Below are 12,952 nucleotides of genomic sequence, written 5' to 3' on the forward strand. Positions count from 1 at the left end.
TGGAAAGATATGTTTTTACAACTTCCTTTATCACGGACAGTTAAAACTTGTTTGTCAGTTACAAAAAAGATTTTGTTATAGTAATATAATTACACACACAAAATGACAATGGTCTGATATACGTTGTTTCATGGGAAATGAGACAGCAGAGGACACTTTTTACCTGGCAGCCACTCGTCCCCGAGGTCAGTGGCTGTAAAACACTCACAGAAAAAAGAAAAAAAATACGAGGAGCACTGGGAACCACCACTAAAGGAAGCATAGAGACTGGTCTGGTTACACATGAAAGGAACTAGGCCTTACCTAGTCCGAGTTTTAATCGGGATGCCGTTATGAATGTTGTGAACTCCATAAGTGCCGACCATCACTTGGATATAATTTCAAATCACTGTGTGCAGCATAAAAATAAGTCTGAAACATTTGGCTGACAGAGAGAAACAGCTGTGAACAACAGCGGCTTGCAGATATTGAGTCAGTATCCTCCCTTCATGATATCACTGCTGATGTATCTGTTACTTTTGTTGTAGTCTTCTTCAATTCAACACACACACACACACACACACACACACACACACACACACACACACACACACACACACACACACACCATTAGTTTCATATATGCAACTGACTTTTAGCATTCCTTGGAAGCACCAAATTTCATTTCGTATGCTTCTGTTCTCAACTATTCGTCATTCACATTTCACTTCAGTTCAAGCTTACACACCAGACAAACACCTTCAGAAAAGACTTCCCAAAACTTATAAACAAATTCAATGTTAACAGATTTCTCTTTCTTGTAAACATTGATCTTGCTATTACACATCCTCCCTACTTTGTTCATCAGTTACATTGCTAAGCAAATGGCAGAACTCTTACATCATTTTCAGTGTCTTATTTGATAATTTAACACACTCAGCATAATCTGACTAACCTGACTCCATTACCTTCATTTTCCTTTTAGTGATTTTTATCTTACAAACTTGAATAACATCGCGGACAAGCTGCAGCCCAATCTCATTTCTATCTCCACCATGTCTCAACAAATTGAACTGCTGTCCGGTTTCTATAAAAATAATATATAATATTTTGCCCTGCCTATTTTATTCCTTTTAACTTCAGAATTCCATAGTTTCTTCTGGTCAGCAATGTCCTAAGATACACTGCCACTGTCCTGTATGTAAATTCATCATACAGTCTTATTGCAACCATTTTACCGACACAAATTTATTCAGCAACCAGATTTAGGTGAGAACTTAAAACAACGTAACCTATATGGAATCTCAATATATATAATTTTTCATGGTGCCGAAATTTTCCCAAGAATTATTTAAAAATTTTAATTGTTCTAACATGCAAACACCTAGCACATGTCACCGTTTCACTGCCCTAGTTCTATAGGCTTTTGTTGACATTTGTTTTGACTCCAATTGAAATTTCTATAGTAACACAAATACCGATCCCTGCAAGCTGAGGGATGACATTTCACACTATAATACCCACAGTGTCAAGCCATTAAATACTCTGCTGGAGAGAGCTGTGCAGTATTACCACCATACTGTGCACCTTTTCCACTAGCAATACTTAGGAAACACACTATTATGGTTGGAGTGTTTTGTGCCCTGATCTCCGTCCTGTTTCTGTGAACTTCAGAACTCTCATATTAGCATGTGTACGACATTGCGGAACACTGGTGTAATCGTTTAACTACAGAGACTTCATTTTGAATGTGTGACACTTTCTATTTTCTCATGATTCACACAGCTGCAGTTTTTGAATCTAGCACTAGGATCTAAGCAGTAAAGACAAATATCCATACTCAATGCTACCTATGAGGCAAGCAAACAAAAATCTTTTGTTTCTGTAACACCTGTTGCTTCTGCAACAGTACATTTCATTTCAGAGATTTATCTAAATTCACTGTATTTTATGCACAGTTAACTTCATTACCATAATCAATAACAATGAACTCTCGAGAAAACACTTGCTGTTAAAATCTTTGTATGAATGAACAAGTAAAATATTTTAAACAGATGATGTTTCCTGTACAATTCGGTACAAACTTAGTGAAAAATCCTATACAAAAACATTGGAAACAGTTTGGTCAGGAGACTCGTCAAAATCTCTCTTCTTCCCCACACACAAGCATGGGTCAACGCCTAACTGCTCCAACCCCAACACTGTTTCTCTCATATCCGACACATGCGAACTTTTGCCCTACATCTTTAACTGGCACCTGAAGCTGTGTGTTCAGCCTCATATATCCACACAACAAGCATGTTTTGTTGAAGGAAAACAAACTTGTAAACAGATTCTCGACATATGACTAATAATCAAGAAATCAAAAGTGTTCCGTGTTCCCATTTTCATCTGCTTCCTTCACTATAGGGAACCCTTTGGTTGTGCTGCCTAGGGAAAGTTGTGACATGTGCTTGTGGTGTTTGGTGTCCCACTGCACTTGACAGCATCAATTTGAAGTCTACACAATGATCACCTTGCAGCTATGAAGACAAGTCCTGGTACATTTGGTATCTTCAGTGTATTAGACAAGAAAGGGTTGTGTTTAATCTCTGACTGTACAACATTTATGCATATCATGTCATGTCATTAGGAATATTCTCAATGGCTGGACTGAAGCCATCTCAACTGGTGGTAGAACTATCAACAATCTCCGAGTTGCTGATGACACCGTGCTTTTAGCCAGCAGCTAAGATGAATTTGCTGAGCCCCTAACGGAATAAAAGAAAATCAGTCTCTCGTATGGCTTACACCTCAATCTCAGGAAGCCCAAACTCACAATATATGATCTAGCAGGACATGTTCAATTCACAAGTCGATTGAAGGAACTGGAAGTTTTACATTCTTTCATCCATCTTGGGTCAGACGCTTGGTTTATGGGGTCCCGACATTTGGCAATAAGCATGACAACTTGCAATGATAATGACAAGTATATCCATTTCATGTATCAACCAGATCTGGAATTTACACAGAATGGAAAGCAAAGCACCTTCTTACATAACAATAATAATAATAATAATAATAATAATAATATACCAAGGAGACTCATTAAGTCCTTTCTGGTTCTGCCTTGCTCTGAACCCACTATCCAACATGCTAAATAATACAAATTATGGATATAATATTACTGAAACATACCCACACAAAATAACACATGGATGATCTGAAATTACTGGCAGCAACAAATCAATAACTCAACCAATTACTAAAGATAACAGAAGTATTCAGCAATGATATAAATATGACTCTTGGAACAGACAAATGTAAGAAAAATAGCATAGTCAAGGGAAAACACACTAAACAAGACGATTACATATTGGATAACCACAGCGACTGCATAGGAGCGATGAAAAAAACAAATGCATATAAATATCTAGGATACAGACAAAAAATAGGAATAGATAATACAAATATTAAAGAACAACGAAAAGAAGAATATAGACAAAGACTAACAAATATAGTGAAAACAGAATTGACAGCAAGAAACAAGACAAAAACTATAAATACTTATGCTATACCAATACTGACCTACTCATTTGGAGTAGTGAAATGGAGTAACACAGGCCTAGAAGCACTCAATACACTTACACAATCACAATGCCACAAATATAGAATACATGACATACATTCAGCAACAGAAAGATTCACATTAAGCAGAAAGGAAGGAGGAAGGGGATTTATCGACATAAAAAAACCTGCATTATGGACAGGTAGACAATTTAAGAAAAATCTTTATAGAACAAGCAGAAACTAGCAAAACACACAAAGCAATCACTCATATAAATACATCGGCTACACCATTGCAATTTCATAACCACTTCTACAACCCTTTAGATCACATAACATCAACAGATACGAAGAAAGTAAATTGGAAAAAGAAAACACTACACGGCAAGCACCCGTATCATCTAACACAGCCACACATTGAGCAAGACGCATCCAACACACTGCTAAGAAAAGGCATACAGTGAGATGGAAGGATTCATGATTGCAATACAGGATCAAACAATGAACACCAGATATTACAGCAAGCATATTATTAAGGATCCCAATACCACAACAGATAAATGCAGACTTTGCAAACAACAAATAGAAACAGTAGATCACATCACAAGCGGATGTACAATACCAGCAAATACAGAATACACCAGAAGACATGACAATGTAGCAAAAATAATACATCAACAACTTGCCATACAACATAAACTAATAAAACAACACATTCCCACATACAAGTATGCACCACAAAATGTACTGGAGAATGATGACTACAAATTATACTGGAACAGAACCATTATAACAGATAAAACACCACCACATTACAAACCTGACATCATACTCACCAATAAAAAGAAGAAATTAACACAACTAATCGAAATATGCATACCCAATACAACAAATATACTGAAGAAAATAGGAGAAAAAAATTGAAAAATACATCCAAGTGGCTGAGGAAGTCAAGGACATGTGGCATCAGGATGAAGTTGACATTATACCAATTATACTATCAACTACAGGAGTCATACCACACAATATCCATCAGTACATCAACGCAATACAGCTACATCCAAATATATATAAATAAACAAAGATGAGGTGACTTACCGAACGAAAGCGCTGGCAGGTCGATAGACACACAAACAAACACAAACATACACACAAATGTCTGCTTGTGTCTGTATGTGTGGATGGATATGTGCGTGTGTGCGAGTGTATACCTGTCCTTTTTCCCCCTAAGGTAAGTCTTTCCGCTCCCGGGATTGGAATGACTCCTTACCCTCTCCCTTAAAACCCACTTCCTTTCATCTTTCCCTCTCCTTCCCTCTTTCCTGATGAGCCAACAGTTTGTTGCGAAAGCTTGAATTTTGTGTGTATGTATGTGTCTGTTTGTGTTTCTATCGACCTGCCAGCACTTTCGTATCCACACACACAACTACAGAAATCTGTAATTATTGATACATGTTCAATTACCCGAAAGTTCCTAAATGCAATGTAACATATACCCTACAGTTAAAAGGAAGTCACGCTTGATCAAGGACCGCGTCACTTTCCATTTTTAACCAGACGTAACGTCTGAGAACGGAAAGAAATAATAATAATAACAGAAAGAAATAATAATGACAATAATAATAATAATCTGAATACAAACTGTTCATGGCATACCACTTTTCAGAAAATATACTAATAGACTTGTGAGAACACAAATCTCAGCAGCATTTAAAAATAAGCAATGGTTTTTTACTTCCTCTGATAATTATCTTCTGTGTGTACTACCATGTCAATACTATTTCCTTGTAAATGTTTCAACTGTCTTTATCCACCACAAAGCTGGGTTTCCAGTAGGTCATTCACGTAAGATATTTAATTTTCCTTTTAGGCTAATGGTCAATGCTCTTCATTACAGCTTTTTGAACAGAATATTGTTCTCTACAACTGAAAACAATTACTTAACTTCTGTACAGCCCGAATACTTTGAATGCCAAGAAGACCTAATTAAAACTGTTCCACGATATTAACCGAAATGGGAGAAAAAGGAACTTTAACAATCTGAGGCCTACAGAACTGCTCGAAACATGACAACTGATTAGTATTCTAACAAAATCACTGAAGAAGTTTTGAATAATATTACGAAGTCATTCAGACTGTATCATAAATTGATCTCTATCTACATAGCTAACTGTGAGTAACTACCTAATACAAATATCTCTAATCACCAAGTGAAAGAAGCCACAACATCACCAATGAACTGAATGGGGTAACAAGACGAAGCAACAACATAAACAAAATTTTGAAGTTGCAATAGCTTCTTCCTTCTCACTTTTCATTGCCGTAAATCTCTTACAATTACCTACAGTGTTCAACACAGCTGCTTAAAGGGGATATTGCACAATCATCCTACATGAATGATACAGGTCTAGCGCAAGAGTCATCTGGCGGTAAAATGGTGGGTGGAACTAGGAGGATTGGGGTTTTTGTGTGTTCTCCAGTGAGTAAATTTTCATAAATGCAGTAAATAAACAAAAGCAAATTTTTTTTGGTAGTAGACTTCCTTTTATACAAGACGCTTGCAAAAACATTCTTTGTACCGATTGCTTCGTATTCTAGAACTGTAATGCATCCAATAAACATTAAGCACCCTGACCGAAGCGTATAGTGAGATATAGTACCTGTAGATCCTCAGCTCGTATCATAATAATGTAGGTCAGCACTTCTGAAAAAATTTACATATAGCTTTATACATGTGAGTTCTGATTTGTATACTTAGCACATTCATTCACTGACTGAAGTTCACGTTTGATTTGATTGGACCTTTTGCTCTATTTCAGCATGCTTGGAAAGAGAAGCTTGAAACAACTGTTAAGAGTCCAATCAAAAACTGAATAAATAAATAGTTCAATTCTTACTTCCAACCACGTGATGTTGCTGCCTACGCTGCTTGTGTCACCTGAGTGACTGCCTTTCTTTATCATCGACAGTAGCTTGTCACAAAAAGACACATTCAATGTCATGAAAATTCCTGCTAATCTCAGTTCAATTATTAACACTGCTTATGTCCCTCCCGTCGTCCCTTCTTCCCAGCCATGGTCGAAGCCAACCATGTTTGGCTTTTCTTCGTCATCCATTCTGCCGCGATCCCTAGAGTTATGAACACTGACAGAGCAACAGCTCAGAAAACAACTGTGTCCTTAAACTACAAAATGCTGTATAAATGTACTTTTAGATAAACATGTTATTGTGCAATCATGTGTCAGAACATAAAATGAACAATTCAGTTGAGCCCATAATTCAGAACAACAACGTAGTTCCACAATAGTTAAATAAGGGAACGGTTACTTAAAAAATAGGCACATTTAGTTTTTCAGAAATGTTTAATTTTAATGAATGACTCGTCAAGAAATAAGACATACTCATTTGAGTTTTTTCCATTACCGGTGTCTACATCTAGAGCAGATGGATGGATTCACACCTTTAATATCCCTGCTGAATAGCATAGGTGTACTATCCAACTGGATGACATAAACCAGTCTGTAATTCAGAACATGTATGCTTGGGGCACTGCTGCACAGATGTATGACTTAGGTGTAATGTGTAATATGGACTTCATACTTTCTCAAGATATATTTTAGTTCCAATTTGAATAAGACCTTTATCTTCCACATGTGTGCCATATTAACCTGAAATTTAATGCACAACACCACCATTTACTTTCTGAGAAACAAGTGCGTTCAAAACCACTTATATGCATAATTCTGGTACTCTCAAAGCAGCATTGAGAAAACCTGGAAGTATGCATACAGAAGATGAGCTTAAAATTCAATACAGGGAGCGCTTGGCTGTAAATGTTGGGAGACCACTCCAAATTACACACAAAAAAAATTCAGTGGGCATGGTGATAAAGAAAGAGAAAAAACAGAGTGGTCAGCAAAGATTCTAACACGGTGACTTCAGTGCTATAGTGATACTTGTATTGTTCAACCTGTAGTTAAATTTTAATGAAAAAATACACTAGCAATTGATGCACTCAATCAGAGCCATTTTCAGAAAAAAAATTTAGAAAACTGTGTTACATTTGTGAAGTAAGACTCTAAAGCAGATCACTCCTTCCCAAATGTTCATACTTTTGAGTATAAATTCAAGCAAAAACTCAATTTGTAAATACAAGAAACAATCTGTTTGTCTTGTGAGTATTTTGAGCTACTGTACTCTCCTTGCCCTCATTCAACTCCAGCAGCAGCAGCAGCAGCAGCAGCAGCAGCGCAAATAATTTATTTGATTCAGGTAAATGTTTTAGAACTATTAACACTACAACACTATTTACCCGTAAGATGTGAGGATTAAAATGTTTAGATCTATAAAATTCAACAACTAGTGACATATGTCAAATTTGTTGACACATTAAGCAACGGTAGGTGTTGCAGTACAGAATCATTTCCCAAATTTATGACATGTATACATTTCAATTAAACAATGGTTTAAACTCCCTAATAAAATACACTTTTTACCGCATTACGTCCAACTGTTCTTGCACCCAGTCTTTCGAAAATTCGGTATAGTCACGTTACCTTTTCGTGTATTTCTGACGTTGACTGTGCATCACAGAATGCTACAGTAGCAACATCTTTCAGAATCGGCATCTCAATTGAACAGTCACGACCATCCAGGAGGGCCACGAGAGGACGAGTCTGCATAGGGCCATTAGCAATCGGGCCACGCAAATTATCCATGCGAGGACGTTTCGGCAACATCTTGCGCTTGTCCATGAGTGTCGAAACAACAGTTCAGTCACAGAAATGAGTTACTTGTCCTGGTGCACTAGAGGGCTGCCACTGTCATCACACACTTCTGTAGCACACCCTATGCTTCATCATGCTCCACACCTGAAAATGAAAACAAATTTATCAATCTAATTTTATTTTTTGTGTGAGAGTAAAATACTTTTAAGTAAAAATTAGTTACTTCTGGGCACCTGCAAGTATAGACTGTTTTGCTGTTACAGTAAGTAACTGTCAATACTCAAGCTGTACATATAGTTTACATTATAGCTGCTTCACTGAAGCTGTGTAGCTTATGGCAATAACCTTTGTTGTTTTACCTGAAAACTTTCTGTTTCTTGAGGGGGGGGGGAGGTAAATATCTCATGAACATAACAAATCAACGAGGTGGTTACAAGGAAACTGATTAATATCCATTAGCTACCTCAATGCATAGGAGCAAACAAAGTAAAAGTAAGTGTACAGGCCAATCAAATTCAACAACGAGCTACAAATAGCGGATGATGGAGAATTAACTGATTTTATTAGAATGAAAGAGAGAGAATTCTTTATGTTCTGCTTAATGCTTTGCATTCACTATGAATTAAAAAAATACCTTGAAACCATGTTGATAAATTCCTTCTTCAATTAACTTCAGTATGAGCTTTGTGACTACAATTTTTCCACCAATTACAAATTAATCTCTGCTACACACATTCGGGTATGACACACAATAAACACAACATTTCAATCACTACAGTGAGAGTTCCAGAGAAACCTGCTTGATTACAAGCACTTTTAACTGATAATGAAAAGGTCATTCCACACTGATTGAACCAATTTCAGGACTCACCATCTGATCACCTGAAATTTGAACATACCCTGCAGGGCACCAAAACTTTGATATACTGTGAATAACTTCGATGTACTACTAAATATTATCAACTATTCTGTTTCTTTACCAAGAGCAGTTGTTTCTGTGCTAGAAAGAGTTTTGTTTATTTAGGAGATCACCTGGCTGAAGTGAAAAAATTACCTCGAAAATATTACTGCCGAACACCCACACAATGTTGCTATATTTAATGTCTGGTAGATTTGTTATTTTAAATGCTGTCATCCTATATATTTGCAAGTAGTTTTACTTTGTATATAAATCTAATTATAGCCAAGAAATATTTATGAAAATGGAATACTGGTGACAACTCAAAAAGCAGCACAGCCTATTACACACATACAGATAACTGTGTGAATAAATGTAGTACTTAGAGAATTAGTACACTCATCTAAACAGTTGTTTGCTGATGCACGTGGGTAACACATGCTGTGTTTTAATTGTTGGTGGCAACTTGTTCAATAAGGGTGATAGTTATTGGTGGATGTCAACAAAAATGAAACATAGCACACAACCAGTGTGTTTGACTGGGAAAGACTACTGTGGATGACACTAGTACATTTGTACAAGTTCTCTAAAGGTGTGTTTTAATCAGTTCTCCAGTTTGCACTGTAACAAACTGGTACTTTGGACTCCAAGGATGCACTGAGATATTTGTTGCCAATTATCCTGCAGATTTCACATATTTGGCGCAGATGTGTCCTATTAGAATTATTTAGTGTGGTATGAATGGATCCAGATGTAGGCCCTGAGCCACCACCTTCTGCAATTATTCTCAAAAGTAGAGGACTTTTTGGTAGGGAGGACACAGCATATTATCTTGGATGGAGTCATTGTCAGATGTAGAAGTAATTCCAAGTGTGCCCCAGACAAATGTGTTGGGCCCCTTACTGTTCACGTTGTATATATGACTTTGCAGACAATATTAATAGTAACCTAACACCTTTTGTAGATGATGCAGTTATGCATAATGACATACTGACTGAGAGAAGCTGCACAGAAATTCAGTCAGATCTTGATAGGATTTCAAAGCGGTGCAAAGATGGGCAACTTGCTTTAAATGTTCAGAAATGTAAAATTGTGCACTTCACAAAACGAAATAAACTTAGTATCCCATGACTATATTATCAGTTGGTAATTGTTGGATCGGCCAACTCATACAAATACCTGGGTGCAACACTTTGTAGAGATGTGAAGAGAAGTGATTACATACACTCCGTTGTTGGTAAAGCAGGTGGTAGACTTCAGTTTAATGGTAGAATAATGGGGAAGTGTTATCAGTCTATAAAGGAGACTGCTTACAAATTACTCATGCGAGCAGTTCTAGAATATTGCTCAAGTGTGTGGGATGTGTATCAGACAGGACTGACAGGGGATATTGAACACACACAGAGAATAGCAGCACGAATCATCATAGGTTTGTTTAATTCATGGGAGAGAGTCAGAGAGATACTGAAGGAACTGAACTGGAAGACTCTTGGAGCTAAGATTTGAACTATGCCGAGAAAATCTATTAACGAAGTTTCAAGAACCAGCTTCAGACGATTACGATACAAATATACTACAACCCCCTATGTGTCACTCACATAGATATCGTGAACATAAGATTAGAATCATTACTGCATGCACACAGGCATTCAAACAATTTTTATATCCATAATCCATACACGAGTGGAACAGAAACCCTAATAAATGGTACAGTGCGACATACCCTCTGCCATGCACCTCACAGTGGTTTGCAGAGTATACATGAAGATTACTTGTCTTGACAACCGAATCTACAATTAACATTTTTTAGCAACTGTAAAAAAAATAATAAGACTCCAGTCAATTAACAAGTTTCAAGATAATCAGCACTGGCTGCTGAAACTCTAATTTGGTTATGGTCTTTAAACAGATTTAATCACCTTATTCTGTTGTGAAACCTTGCTTCTAAGTTAATTCTAAGTTTTAGCAAAAGCAATGTTATAATACGTTTCCAAAAACAAATGCTCTTAAAAAGGACTTGTGTGCTCTTAATAAATAAATAGCAGCTGAAGAACAATAGCTCACTAAAATTTTGCCGAACATGATAGAATAAGGTTCACAACAAACTGCTTCTTGTTATCCTCCTCTATGTTATCAGATGCTGATGGTTACAGTAAGGAACTGCAGAAAGGATCGACTCCTCAAGTTCGTTCATTCTCGCTGAAAGGACAAATGTTTTGAAGTAAGATTTAGAAGGCTACATGAAGATGATATTTGCAAAGTACAAGTAAATGTGTAAGCAGGTTGGTTGATACCACATATGAATTAAAAGTTTAAAATTGTATGATTGCAGAAACTGAAAAGTCTGGATACATTAACAATGCATGAGAAGAACAAGGAAAAACACCTTTCTTCGTATTAAGCAGGAGAAACGGTTTTCATTCCAGTTAGATTCAAAGTTTTGGTTATGTGTGAAACGAAGAAAATTTTAGAGAAAATGTATTTAGTAATTAATTACCAACACACCTACCAAACAAAACATTTTCATTTCTTAGACAAAATGCCCTTATTAAAATGATGGTATGCAGGTGTCTGATGATGGTCTCAACATTCTTGACCTTACCCAGAGCATCTCCAACCTTATGAAGTATAGAAAGAACTGCCCTTTTGCATGAAAGAAAAAACTGGCAATGGTAATATGTGGCAAAGGCACGGTGTGCACAGATTTGATGAAAAACTATTTTCATTGTGTATTCACTTACTTACAACTTCTAGAATTCTAACAAATAACGGAACTCAATATATTTTGTTTGTCTAAAAATATTCGCAGCCACAATTTTTTTAAAGAAACTGTCACGGTTGATTTTTCCTCAATTTTGACCTCACATAGCCTTGAAATTTGGACGGCATATTGAGTAAAACAGCTGTGCATCTGATGAAAGTATCTCCTTTGGAGTACTAACAGAGTCAATTGTAAGCCATTTTATATTTGGTCAAAACTATATTAGGCATTGCATGGCATTTTACACCCTCCATTGAAACCATTGCATAAAAGTTAGTTTTTATATTTTTTAGTTCAAATTTTGCACCACTTAGTATTATTGTTTGAGGAACATCTGTGAAAAATTTCAGTGAGATTGGAGATGATAACATGAGACTGGAATGATCCTAAAACTATCTGAAATCGTATAACAAGCCAGAGAAAGGTTTTAACTGTTTGTGGCCTGTTTTACAGGAAATTGTAAGGAGAGCCTTGGATTTCTGTCGTAATGTGAACCTTCCACACAAATAGGATAAGAATTGTATTAGCTGTCTTTGTCATGTTTTTAACTATTACAGAAGGTTTGGCCTCTCCACCGCTGTTAAATATTGTTTACAATGTTATAATTCTTTGACTATCACTCTGCAAAACATTCGTTTCTTCCCTAACTCGGAAATGCATGCCCCCATGTGTATGAAGTATTAGAAACCTCCCCAATTTTACGACCTATTGAAAATTTAAATAAAATTCTAATTCCAACAGAAATTATTTGCCTATGACTATTCCAAGCTTTCTGTATAGGTACACACGTGCGTCATTGCACTGTAAAGCCGCCTGCAAAACAGTGAGTTTAATTATCTCTGCAAGGTAAGTCAAGAAATTGGGTGGGCATCGGCAAGCACAGGAATCTGCTCGTCTTTTAAGTTAGGTATTCTGCCAGTTAACAATACCAAAGTAACGCAATTCTTTATAGAATTGCAACAGTGAACAGTTGATCCTGTGTGTGTGTGTGTGTGTGTGTGTGTGTGTGTGCGTGTGCGTGTGAAATTTCAACATCCAAAT

General features: G+C 36.6%; 1 protein-coding gene across 4 annotated transcripts in view; it reads right to left on the reverse strand.

The window, feature by feature from the left end:
* The window catches only part of LOC124787843 (C-terminal-binding protein), a 202,787-nt gene that overhangs the window by 116,283 nt on the left and 73,552 nt on the right, over positions 1-12,952 (reverse strand). For all 4 annotated transcript variants that reach the window (XM_047254793.1, XM_047254790.1, XM_047254791.1 and 1 more), the window contains exon 2: positions 8,082-8,396. In XM_047254793.1, the coding sequence (XP_047110749.1) occupies positions 8,082-8,279 (198 nt within the window). In that variant the 5' untranslated portion in view covers positions 8,280-8,396. The remainder of the gene's footprint in view (positions 1-8,081; positions 8,397-12,952) is intronic.

The sequence above is a fragment of the Schistocerca piceifrons genome, chromosome 3 (assembly GCF_021461385.2).
Source record: "Schistocerca piceifrons isolate TAMUIC-IGC-003096 chromosome 3, iqSchPice1.1, whole genome shotgun sequence".
In the NCBI taxonomy this organism is placed as follows: Eukaryota; Metazoa; Arthropoda; class Insecta; order Orthoptera; family Acrididae; genus Schistocerca; species Schistocerca piceifrons.